Genomic DNA, 12,377 nt, shown 5'->3' with positions numbered 1-12,377 from the left:
ACAAAGACCCCGACAGGCTCAAATAACTTCCTGTTACAAAACCTTCAGAATAAACGCGGTCACCAGTGGAGGAAGTGCTCAAATACGTTAAAACCCCCAAAGTACCACACTGTAAAAAATACTCAACTACAAGTAAAAGCACTGCATTCAACTACACTACCGCTACAGGTAAAAATACTCCAAGCAAACAAACGATCATATCTTAAATTCGTACACGTGTCCTGAATCAGGGCAAAACTCGCTCAACGGCAGGCTCTTGCGTGGCTTTTATTTTGAAGGCCGCCCGTCCCCACCTGCAGTTCAGTTTTTGTTTGCTTTTGGTGCAGCTGGACAAGACTTCAAAACAACCCAGAAATCCCAGTGAATAATTATCAGGGTTCAAATGTGATGGAGAATTTACCTTCTAGTTTCTCTTTGCAAATTTTTTTTTTCTCAGCGGTCTGTCTATGAATTTCCCACACAAATCCTTCAAACATTATGAGTTGGCATTAGATTTAAACATGAAATCAGTGATAAAAATATTTTTTTATTTCCAAGTCAGTGAGCTGCGAGGAAGTTACATGTCTTGTGTGAAGCTCTTTTTTTTTTTCTTTTTTTTTTAATATATCATACAAAACAATGTTTTTGGTATAAAATGTGAGCGAACATGAGCAAGAAAAGAGTCGATTCATCAGCAGCCAGGCCGACGAGCATTTATCCAATAAATACCTGCCGACAGACACGTCACAATACACGGGATAAAGATATTCCCACGGCGGCACTTCCTGTGTCAGTTGATCATGTGGGGGAATCAGGAAGCTCCTGCTCCGTCGTGAATAAAAACAGTACGTACGAACACGACCCGACTGACACGCCGGCGGACGGCCGACCGGCGTGCAGCGCGGACGCTCCGAGGCCGCTGCACCCGCGTCAAAAAGGTGTCGTGAAGGCGTCGCCCGGAGCTCCTCCCTCACATCTGCGAGGTGTAGTTGGCCGGAAACAAGCCGCTCCTCCCCCGCAGCTTCCCCTTCCACCACGACGCGTCGGAGCGGTCCAGCACCTCGATGACGTCTCCGGCGCTGAAGCCGAGCTCGTCGTCCTCCTCGGCCGCGAAGTCGTACAGCGCCTTCACCTGCACCGCCTGCGCCCTCTGCAGGACGGGGGAGGAGACCAAAGCACAGATTCCAGATTTACTAAATAACAAATAATCCTTTCAAATTACTAATTTGAGTTCTTAATTTATTGCTTTCTTCCCTATCTGATTAATAAAATGCGTCGTTAAAACGGGCTCTCGGTTTGTTTAATTTGCTGTAGAGGGCAGCGAAGTGCAAAAAACGATGCAGTTTAAATACGGCGTCCTCCAGAAGTGCGTTTACAGTCGAGTGGGAAAAGTTTTCTGAATTCAAGATCAAACCGTGAGACAAAACTAGCGACAGACAAGTTTTCATTTCACAAATATATATTTGAATACATGAGAACTTAAAGAGTCTATTAACGGTATAAAGTCGTACTGTTAATGTACTCATAAGGAGGGAAATGCACCAAAACAAAAACAGTACTGAAAACTATTCAGTTCAAGCTCTTTCGAGGTAAAACGAAAACAATGAGATGTGATTTGACAGAAGAAAGTAAAGACAGCCGCCGCTTTTCAACTCGCCGTCGCCGTCTTGGTGGCAAAACTGTATTTTTATTTATAAAAAAAACGCTGACGATGTCCTCCAAACGCATCGTTCTAGGCTTCGAGCTGAAGTGCTGAGCGTGCTAACGTGCCGGCCTCGTGCAGGCTGACCTGAGGCAGGGGCATGGTTTCGGAGGTGCGGCGGGGAGGGTACGCGGAGCAGACCGGGCTGCTTCTTCCCGTGTGGCCGATGGTGTGAGCTCGCTCCTCCAGACCGGCTCTCTTGGCCTGGAAAACAAGGAATGACGCCATTTATTTTCAATGCTTCTGTTTCAGGGCGAAATATGTAAAACACTCGGCCTAAAACAGCTTCCTGCACCTTCCACTTGATTTTCTAAGTGTCTAAAACTATCTAAAAAAAACCAAAAACGTTATTTATTTATTTATTGAATCTCACTAGGAAGAAGAAGTGCGTACCAGCTGGTTGTTAGGTTGGTCTGAAGCTCTGCGCGGTGTCGTGGTGATGGCGGCGGCCGCGTTACGCTGCTCGGGCAAACTTCCCCTCTTCACCTGCAGGAAGGAAGCAGATACCGGAGATAGATAGATACTTTATTAAAACCTCAAAGGGACTTTTTTTTTTTTTTTTTTTTTTTTTTTTTTACATTACAGCAGCATATACAGGCCAAAGCAATAATAAAAAAAAAAAAAAAAAATAATAATAAAAATATATATATATATATGTATATATATATATATTTTTTAATGCACATTATATACAAAGAAAAATAGAATAATATTGAATTAAACTAAACTAAACTAAACTAAACTAAACAACAGTGCCTTAAAACAAAACAAACAAACAGATAACATCGGGAAGTACAGTCGAGTTCTCAACTCTCATTTCTATTTACAATATTTAATTTTTATTTTACGGTGAAGAAAAGAAAAGCCTTAAAAACGGTTGAACCTGGGCGGCGGAGGGGCTCCGGTAGTCCGGGCTGCCGTCGTCGAGGTAGATCTCCCGGGTTTTAGAGATGGACATGGTTTTGTAGAACTCCACCAGCTTGTTCAGGGAGGTGAACTTCTCGGACCACAGATAGTACTGGCCCTTATTGTCCCGCATCACTTTGAAGTGTTGGACGTCAGACTCGTGTCTGAGGAAAAAGATTGAAAATATGCGTGGAATAAACCAAAAAAATACACAATAGAATATACGACATATGTATCACGGGACTCTTTTAGATGTTTTCCAGGTTTTTTTTCTGGTCACGTTGAGTCACTGTGCAAAAGCAGCTCCAGGACAGCTCATTCAGTCCAGTGGTTCATTTCCTCAGCTGGGTTGTCCTCTGCTGGTCAATGTGCAAAACTACAACATCAAAGTTTACTTAAAAAAATAAAAAATAATAACTTCCATCCCAGTGTTTTTTTGTCATTTGGATGTCAGAGGAATGAGAGGTTCAGCAAAGTCCCAATGGATTCATCCTCTGGAGACAACGCATATGTAGATGGGGAGATACTTGACTTGAATAAGTGACTTGCTGGTTTGAACTGCCGAGGGGGAGGGAGGAGTGGGAGGGCGGGGTGGGGACTTTAATAGGAGCTTGATATTAGCATTATACAAATTTAACGCTGGAAAAACCTGTAGATGTGCTAAAACGTGTCTTTTCACGCTTGTTATATAAAAGTAACAACTACAACTCTCAATATTAGAGGTGAATATTTCAACTAAAACGAAACAAACCGCCACAAAATGAGACATATTTGAACAAATCATAGAATTGGAGCAGTCAGTCCTTCAGCCGCCATCAAATCTACTGTTAAATTTAAAATGTCGACTGTGACGTGCGGGGTGGTCTGAAAGCAAACTGACTGAACCTCATTCCGCCTTTACACCTCGGTTTGGTGGTAAATACATCTTGCAAAGTTTGCAGCTCATGAAAGAAGCTCGGAGGGACGAAGTGATGACTCACCGTTGATCAGTTGTTGTTTTTTTAATAATTAGTGTAACCTGACGGGCGTAAAGGGGAGATATGACAGTTGAAATCAGGACACCAAGTATAACGGCTTTATTAACAGATTTCATTCACGCTTTTGGTGTTTTTCTTCCACGTCAGCGACTTGATGAGTGGTAACACTCAAACTTAAGACATATTTCGATTATGTGGGTGTTATATTTAAAATCAGTGGTGAAAACGTAAGAACAAAGGATTAAAAATGACTCCAAAGACAAATCAAATATCAAATTCGCTACCTTTAACTAATTAACCTCTTGATTAATTTCATTAATTCATTTAATTTCAGCTCAAACCAACCAGGTTTTGGAGGCCTGAGGAAATAGTGTTAACTTAAATAAACAGTATTTAATGCACACAGCGGCTTCATGGGCTCGACTAGTAACTATTAACATGAATTAACTCCTCTTTCTGCATTGATGAATAGTTATCAAAGACTTTGGCACAGAAACCTAATTTCTGGAAAATTGAATGAGAGTTTTAAAGATTTTTTTCTTTCTTTCCATTTTAACTTTCTTACTCTGCTGTTTACTGGGTGATGATAAACAGCCTCAACGTCCTGAAATTGGTCCAAAAAAGTCCGAACCGTGTAGGAAAGTGTTTTTCACAACCACGGTTCAGTTTTAACCGGACTGAGAAGCACCTGTTGGCGGTTGAACCAAAATTCCTGACATTCATTTCAGAAAATCAGCGAATCCATCCATCATCTCTACCTGCTTTATCCCGAACAGGGTGCAAACGCACAGAAAGGCTTCAGGCCCCGGGATCGAACCCGCGGAAACCTTTTTCGCCGTGAGGCGACAGTGCTGCGCCACTGTGCCCAAATCAGCAAATTCCAAAGCCCTGAATATATCCTCGCGAGCCAAACTTCCAGCTGTTTTTCAGACTCACTTGACGGAGATGGAGAAGTCTCCCGGGGAGCTCTGGCAGCCTCGGATCACGAAGGCTCCCACGTCTCTGCACCTCAGCAGCTCCTCTGCGGCGCTGCGACTGGCGTTCTCCTGAAACCACCTGGATACGAGAGACCACAACGCATCCTCATCATCGCATGTAAAAAAAAAAACACACACACACCTGACAGCCAGGGTTTACAAAACTGAATCAAAATCCTCCTCTGAAAGTTTTACGCACCCAAACCTGATTAAAAATATGCTCTTTATTTTCTCTTTTACAGTATTTCTTTTCCAGTCTTACACGGTTTGCATTCTGCTTTCACTGACGTATATTTCATGTAATCGCCTCTCACCCCGGACTCTGCATTTCAATGTAGTTCTGCGGTACGAATCCTTCCTGCCCGTTCATCTCAGCCTTACACCAGTGATCTTCCGGGCTTAAGATCTGTCCAGAAACATAAAAAGAAGAGGTGCCGTGTTACGTCCACGCTTAATGAAAAATAATTCCTCATCTCATCACGCACGCTGACCTTCAGGATGTCGCCCTTCCTGAAGCTGAGCTCATCGTCCCCCGTCGCGGTAAAATCATACTTTCCTCTGGCCTCCATCGGGAGCAGCTGAAGAACGGTTCAGATAAAAACGTAGAAAAAGGAGAAGCAGACCGGCGTTTCTCTGCAGGGAGGAAGAAATTTGACATGTAAATTCTCAGTCCTGGAGCAAAAAAACATAGTTGTGATTTCCGTTCGAGCAAAGACAAAAATCATACATTTGAGAGCAGAGAAGCTTCTTCCCTCCAAGGTGCCAATGTGCTAATGAGATAACAGCTCTGGTTTTAGACTTAACAGCTGTGGTTGATCTGAAGGAAGTCACAACGGGACTTTTAAAACTCTTCAAAATGTACTTTTTGATTAAAGTTTCTGAGCTGCACAAAGTGGGGTTGTTCTTGTACCTTTATTTCAACACAATCAATAAACTAACGGGAATTTATTCATTGGAAAGTTTATCTAAAACATAAAGCATCTTTCAAATCCATTAATGTAGTTCACAGAGTTTTAAATTCACTGAATTGTAACCGCTGAAGTCAATTAATCAATTATGCAATCGCCATGAAAATGAACCAGCAAGTCATTTTATTTAAAACAAATATGGCAAAAATGAACTTGTTTCAGCTTTTCAGTGTGAATGTTTTCCGTTTTCTGTGATAATAAACTGAATATTTTTAGGTTTTTGAAACGTCGACACAGAGACAACTCTTTTCTCACATTTAAAGGACGAAGCCACAACTTAAATTCACCAAGAAAAGTAATCAGTAGAGTCATTGATGATGAACCAAACGTCTGCAGCCCTGAAGCTCGAGAGATAAACAGTAAGACGGAGACGAAAAGAAAAAATAAGGAGATAAAAGTTGAATAGATAAAATATTAACAAATTTGTAAAGGTCACATGCATGAAATGCGTGAAAGCTATTAAGCAGATATTAATTTTTTTTTTAAAATGGTTCATCCAGAAAAGATTGCCATCTTAAATGTTTCACAAAAAAGTGTTTGTCTTTCATCGATTTTCGAGAAGAGGGAACAACAGCAGTCATTCCCCGAAAACACAAATTCATATTTCAGTTCCTGGTCGGCGTGAATGAAGGACGTTAAACATTCAGGCAGTTACGGGAACTGGAAAACTTCACTTGTCGTGTATTTTTCTGCCAACTTCTCCATTCGCTGTTCGTTTCAGAGGCGCGACCGGGAACCTGGAAGCAGGTCGACACCTCGTTAGGAGGAAATTTAATTCTCCAGTTAAAAGTCGGTGGATCAAACTGTCAATTCGAGTCCCATGACAGCAGTTACTGTATCACGGGTGTCACGCCGGTTTATTCTTTTCCCACAGATGTGAAGAATTAAAGCTTCACTCTGTTTGCGGTTGCGAAGCGAAGGATGTGGTCGAGTTATCGAGCAGCTTCAGTCGTGCAGCTGCAAGCTTACAAACCCTCTTCTTTGAACTCCGGGAGCGACGTTTTAAAAAACACCCTCCATGTCCCCCCCCCCTCCCCCAAAGGAGAGGGAGGGGTAAATACATCTCTCAGTTAAAAATAAAGATTACTCATCTCTTAATCCACGCTCAGACATTTTTTTCTTTTTGAACTTCATGTCATGCCACTTTTCTATTCTAGAGGGGAGGTGAGAGATTTAATCAAGTATCCCAAAACCAAGAGGGACTTTTTGCAGTTGCCAGTGGGGGGGTGTGTGTGAAAAGATTCGATCTGTCTTCATGAACAGAAATTGTCATTTATAGGAAAAAAAAAAAAAAGAGCAAAGCTAAAACAAGCAACTGAAGCGTTGGCATCGTGACGCACGCCGAGCGGAAACTACAACCTCCGACGGGGAACTAATCCAAGTTGAGCCTCTTGACCAACGTCGGCACGCGTCTCAGGAACGCCTCGTCGCCCTTCGAGGAGTCTCCGTCGCCGGTTTCCAGATGTTTGACCCCCCTATTGTTTTTTGTAAAAATGTTCTCATTCTTTTTATTCTTACGTAAAGTGATTTGCCTTTTTGGAGGCTTTATCATATTCAAAAACTCATGAAAGTGGAAACACATATGTCTCCCGGAGGAAAATTTCGTATTCTAGTGGAGTCACGAGTGGGCTCGAGAGCGCCCCCTAAAGAGATGCCCCGGCGGCCACATTTACCTAAATTCACCAAATCCGGTGGACACGTGTATCACACCTGGACGCACAAAAAAGTTACATTGTACCGTTACGTCAACTGGACAGGAAGTCCACCATTTTGAATTTAGTCGCCATTTTGGGCATGTTGTACTTTGTCGAACTCCTCCGAAGGATTTTGTCGGACCGACTTGAATTTAGGTTCAATGGATAGAAAACATGTTTGGGATTAAATCTTCTTAAAATAATTTGTTTTTGTCAATGCGTGTGCCCGTGAGAGGCGGCCATTTTGAGGGCATCGCCATGAAACTCCGAGTTGCTTTAAATCTTATGTACATGGACCGACCTTCTCCAAACATCACAGGTATGATAACAGCCCCGCCCTGAAGACCCCTGTGGGGTAATATTCGCTCATAGTCATAGCGCCCCCTGTTGGCCACTGGAAATGACACTTTTCATACTTTCACATTCTACGTCGAGCTGGTTGATCACATTAACGTAAAGTCGGGTCACAATAACCTGAACATGTAGTTGATGATATATTGAGACATTTGTTCGACTTTGTCAATGGGCGTCACTGTGACGATGCGGCAAAGTTGGATGTCTCGCCGTGACACAGGAAGTTGATGTTTAAGGTCAAAGGATGCTTGAAACCTCACGAAACGTGTCACATACGTCCGGCGTGGTGAGACGACACATCTGATGTGTTTTGCGAGCGGGCGTGGCCAAACGGCTCGCCAGCGCCCCCTGCTGGAGACAGGAAATGAGACAAAAATAGCAACTTTAAGCGGGTATACGTGGTCCCTCGTGTGCTGCACGTCGGGGAAACAGCTTCGGGGAGGCGGCTAAAATGATGCTAGTGACACTTTTTTTTTTTATCCAAAAGGTCAAAGGTCAACTTCCCCCCTTTTCCTATCCACGTTTCCAGGCCCCGTATTTCACGTGCGGTCATGATACACCACCTGGTGACACTCAACCTCGAAACGTGCTTCCAATTGTACGAAGCGTCCGACGTTTTGCGTAGTTTCGTTTTGCGGCAACATCCGTATTTGAAGCGTCGTCTTCACCGACCGATCGACTTTCTCCGGACGAATTTACACGCCGAGGCAGTCGACATCCGGCAGAACGAGAACAATGTGAAGCTGAAAAAAAAATACACTGAATGATAGCTTTTCTTAAAGTCTTCACCGCGTGTATTAAAGAGTCTGGACAGACATCCAACCACAGGAAGGTGCTTCTGTCTCATCTGATCTTTAATATCTGACTCTTCTGCTTAAATCCATATTTGCCGATTGACGCTGCGACGTCTAACGAGAGGAAAAAAGCTCCGTTTTCACCTTCTCGGCGACAAGACGGCGGTCTTGTCGAGGGTCTCAAACATCGAACACAGCAAAGAGTGAATTCTCAATATTATGAGGTTTTAAAAAAAAGAAAAAGAGCCCAGAGCTCCAGATTTAGACGATACTGGAGCTTCGTAACGGCTGAATAACGTGAAGGTTTTTCTTGCTGTTTCATAAAGTTGACACAATTGAAGCCCTGTACCGACACTAAATGACAAACTTCACAGGAGACAACTGCAAAAGTGCCGACAGCCTGCTGGTCAGCGTTTCAGTGGCACCATGCTCAGCAACGGGGGTTTCCTGAACTCAGCAGAAATAGTCAGCCTCGTTGCGCAAGACATCAAATTTGATGTTTTTCTTTTGTATTTTACAGACAGTCAGGTCGTGCAATACCATCGATGTCTACAGGCAACGGCTGCAACTAATGATTCGGTCTTTTTGAACTATTAATGTCTGAAAATAGTCTTAAAATGTCCCGGATTGTCCAAAACTCAAAAGCTGTGTAGCAGATATTAACATTTAAATTGATGAATTGAGGGATTTTTTTTTTGGTTTACATTTGCATGACTAACTGATTACAAAAAAATGTCCATCTAACAGTCCAAAGATCAGGTCACAAAGAAAACTTGACAAATAATCACAATTTAAGAGGCTTCAGTTCTGGCATCTCAGATATATTGCAGATCGACGTGTCAGTTTATCAGGATGCACGATTTCTTCAGCGGGCGATAACAACCGACTGCAGTTCGCTGTAGAGTTTCAGCTGTGAGATGTGTTTGCTTGCAGTGATGCATGAAGTTTCACTGTTTTAATCGCGAGGGGACATCATGAGGAAGGGGGGAGGGGGGGATTCTTTCTAATGTTGATTCACCTGCGTTATAAACCGCTCGTGTGCAGAAACCCATGCAGTTGCAAAACAGTTCAGACGGGTGTTTCTGCAATTATGTGAAACTTTTTGACTGACATCACTTTTCTTAAGTAGAAAACAAAAAGATTTCAGTTTGCTGCGACCGCAAGGTGAATATCTTCGTTTCGAAAATGTTTCATCACGAAAATAACTGGCAGCCGAGTGGACAATAATAGGTCTCGAAAAAAAGTGAAGAGATTTAAATAATTATTTGTAATTTATTTCAAGACGCCATCTGAACTGCTTTTTAGGCTTTTTATGACATTTTAAGTAATCAAGGAAATAATTGACAGCTTAGCTAATAAAGTAGTTGAAGCTAAAGTCCACAAAAAAGAACCATATTTTGTAATCAATTATTCATTTCAGATGCCTTTTTGAAAAGCAGAAACGTCCAAAGTTCCCTGGTTTTAACTGAGCAGATGTGAATATCTGCTGCCTGTCTTCGTCTTCAATGACCGTAAATCAAAATATGATTTGGGTTTGGGACAATACAAGAGATTTCAAGACTATTGTTGTATTGCATTTTATACATTTATAGGCATCAGAGATGAAACGGGGGGATTGATCTCTACCTGACGGTCATGCAGCTAAAGCTGATCCATAAATCTGTTGTAGATATTAATGAGTTTGACTTTCTTCGACACTCCTCTCTCTCTCTCTCTCTCTCTCTCTCTCTCTCTCTCTCTAACAATAGCTGTTGAATCCACTTCCCCTGAGTAAAAGGACTAAAAAGCATGCAGCTGAGGAACAAACAGGTCAATTCAAACGGCAGGACCTGGCAAACGGACACTTAACCTTAATATTACATAAGAAGTTACAATTCAAACTGTTTTTCGCTGTATTGAAGAACAATAAATGCCCACATTGAAGTGCAGCTTTTATAAACCACTTAATTAATAACAAAAATAACACGTGTGATGTTGTGTGTAGGTGCAGAGATTTCTAAAAAAAAAGGACTTCATTCAATCTAAAAAGAAATAACACAGTTTATAATAAATAGGAGTAAATAGGAGTAAACAGTTTGTAACGTGGACGTGAACGATAGAGAAGTGGGAAACAATGAAAGAGGAAGAGAAGTGAGCTGAGCTGTTGCTAAAATCAGTCATTTTCTGAGGAAACTTTTGTTTTGGATTCCTTTCTCATGTTTAATATTGTTCAGCTTACCTTTCCGCCTCTCCGGGGTTGAGTTTTACTTGAAGTGAAGTTTATTCTAAGGCTCGTCAGCTTCTCCCTCCGGAGGGTGAAGGCAGCAGCATATTTAAGAGGGTTTTTTTTTCTCCAAAATAAATTAACTTCCAGTTGTTGTTGTTGTTGTTGTTGTTGTTGTTTTTTAAATGAAAGCAGTTCTTCTTGATGCGTTTAACTGGACGAAGTCGAGCAGACACGGAAGATGAAGTGCCTCTGAGTGTTTCTGCTTTCTGCGGCCACTGCTCCGCTCTGGTGCCGCTTGCATTTAATGAACCGCCTCTCTCCGAAGTACAGAACAAGCAGCTTTTCAAAATAAAAGCCCACACGCTGCAGCACCCTTCTCTGTAGCGCCTCCTGCTGTTGATGACGCTGGCGTCTACGGTCTGATCACATGTAAAAGAAGTGCTTATTAACTAAAACTAAAGTCCTCATCGTACAAATTGGAGACTTAAAATCAAAACTCACGTATAAGGTACAAGATGATGCATTTCATCCTCAAGTACAATTTTTTTTTTTTTTTTAAAGTGGAGGAATACAGGTCGGAAATATCAGGAACACAATCGCATCCGATCCACAACTTGTTTGAGATGTTGGGAAACTTCGGACTTGTTTGTTGATGGATGTGTGACGACAGTATGGCTGCAAATTGTTCGTTTCGGTTTTTTCTTTCTGTTTGTTTGTTGTTCTAAGACAACAACGACAACAACAACAACAACAACAACATAAAACCAATAACCTCTTTTGAGTTTGACTGCTCTGATTTATGTTAAATAACCAGGCCAGCAACCACTCCGAGTGTCACAGCAAGCAGTTTGCAGCAAAAGAAGATACACGTCTGACCTGAATGTTTAAACCGCTCTCTGTGCACAGAGGCTGCAGGTGGATGCCGCTCACATCCGCCGCTTGTCATGTTACTCAATACCACAAGATGAATAGACTCATATATGAGTGTGCAAGAGGCAGGCGACAGAGCTGAGTTTGTGAAGAAGTGGTGGTTAATGTGAAGTGAAAGCGGTAAAGTGAAACCCTTTAGGTCCTCAACCCCTCTATTGCAACATAAAAAAAACAAGTTTCGCTGATTAATGATCAAATAAGTGCAGTTTAGGAATAAATATACTTTCTGTTTTATGGGGAAATCTTTACAGCCGAATACAGTCTGCAACATAAGTAGTGACGACAGCTGTTGGAAGAATGTTCTGGAGCGAACATGCAGTATTTAATGGTAAAATGTCAGAATAAACGTAAGTGTTCTGAAGGTTGATAATGCAAAAGCTTTTTACAGATGTAAATATTTGTAACCTGTATTCGGTCAGATCTACGTAGGTTACTTTAGTACTGACTTAAGTTTTCCTGTTAATGCAGATTCAGTTGCAGCTGTGACACTTTCCCACCACTGGATGGCGCTTGTGATGCAGAAAAATAAATCTTAGCTGCAGGGCAATCTTCAGGTCAGTGACTGTTGGTTGTTCACGGTTTTCGAAGCAAGTTTAAAAAAAAAAAAAAAAATACAGATTAAATAAACTGCAAGGAACTCAGAAATTGTATCTTCTTTAGAAAGATTTAATTATTTCATGTTACATATTTGTTTTTTCGTGGCCTTCACATTCACAGAAAGACGAATATTTGTGTGCATGTGAGTAATTGTCAGTCTTGCTTTGTGAGGACCAAATACAGTTTTTGACCATCACAATGAGGACATGGCTGAATTGTGAGGACATCTTGGTTAGTCCTCACAATTCCAAAAGAGCTGGTTGATGGTCCTCACATCTACAGAAAGACCAATT

The 12,377-nt window shown here is 41.8% G+C and overlaps 1 protein-coding gene across 3 annotated transcripts; it reads right to left on the bottom strand.

Moving 5' to 3' along the window:
* Window positions 1-506: 506 nt before the first annotated feature.
* grap2a (GRB2 related adaptor protein 2a) lies at window positions 507-10,842 on the bottom strand. Of its 3 annotated transcripts, none has more exons than XM_069165426.1 (8): window positions 10,570-10,842; window positions 5,033-5,174; window positions 4,856-4,947; window positions 4,501-4,620; window positions 2,565-2,751; window positions 2,075-2,167; window positions 1,769-1,885; window positions 507-1,129 (listed from the first exon to the last, which is right to left on the bottom strand). In XM_069165426.1, the coding sequence occupies exons 2-8, from the start codon at window positions 5,108-5,110 to the stop codon at window positions 950-952; spliced, it is 867 nt and encodes a 288-aa protein (XP_069021527.1). In that variant the 5' UTR covers window positions 5,111-5,174; window positions 10,570-10,842; the 3' UTR covers window positions 507-949. The 3 variants fall into 3 exon arrangements, with proteins under 3 accessions (XP_069021527.1, XP_069021528.1, XP_069021529.1); XM_069165427.1 differs by lacking the exon at window positions 10,570-10,842 and adding an exon at window positions 8,136-8,156; XM_069165428.1 differs by lacking the exon at window positions 10,570-10,842 and adding an exon at window positions 5,269-5,287.
* Between the last annotated feature and the right edge of the window lie 1,535 nt (window positions 10,843-12,377).

Source organism: Embiotoca jacksoni, unplaced genomic scaffold (assembly GCF_022577435.1).
Source record: "Embiotoca jacksoni isolate LCO1_2020_lvr unplaced genomic scaffold, fEmbJac1.0.p SCAF_34, whole genome shotgun sequence".
NCBI classification, from domain to species: domain Eukaryota; kingdom Metazoa; phylum Chordata; class Actinopteri; family Embiotocidae; genus Embiotoca; species Embiotoca jacksoni.
The sequence above is the reverse complement of the archived record's forward strand: the minus strand, read 5'-3'. Positions and strand labels throughout refer to the sequence as shown.

Coding starts and splice junctions, on each gene's coding strand:
- grap2a (XM_069165426.1), bottom strand. CDS start 5,110: ATGGAGGCCAGAGGAAAGTATGATTTTACCGCGACGGGGGACGATGAG. Junction 2,752..4,500: donor GACTTCTCCATCTCCGTCAA/GTGAGTCTGAAA, acceptor CTTTTTCCTCAG/ACACGAGTCTGACGTCCAAC. Junction 1,886..2,074: donor ACCAACCTAACAACCAGCTG/GTACGCACTTCT, acceptor CTTGTTTTCCAG/GCCAAGAGAGCCGGTCTGGA.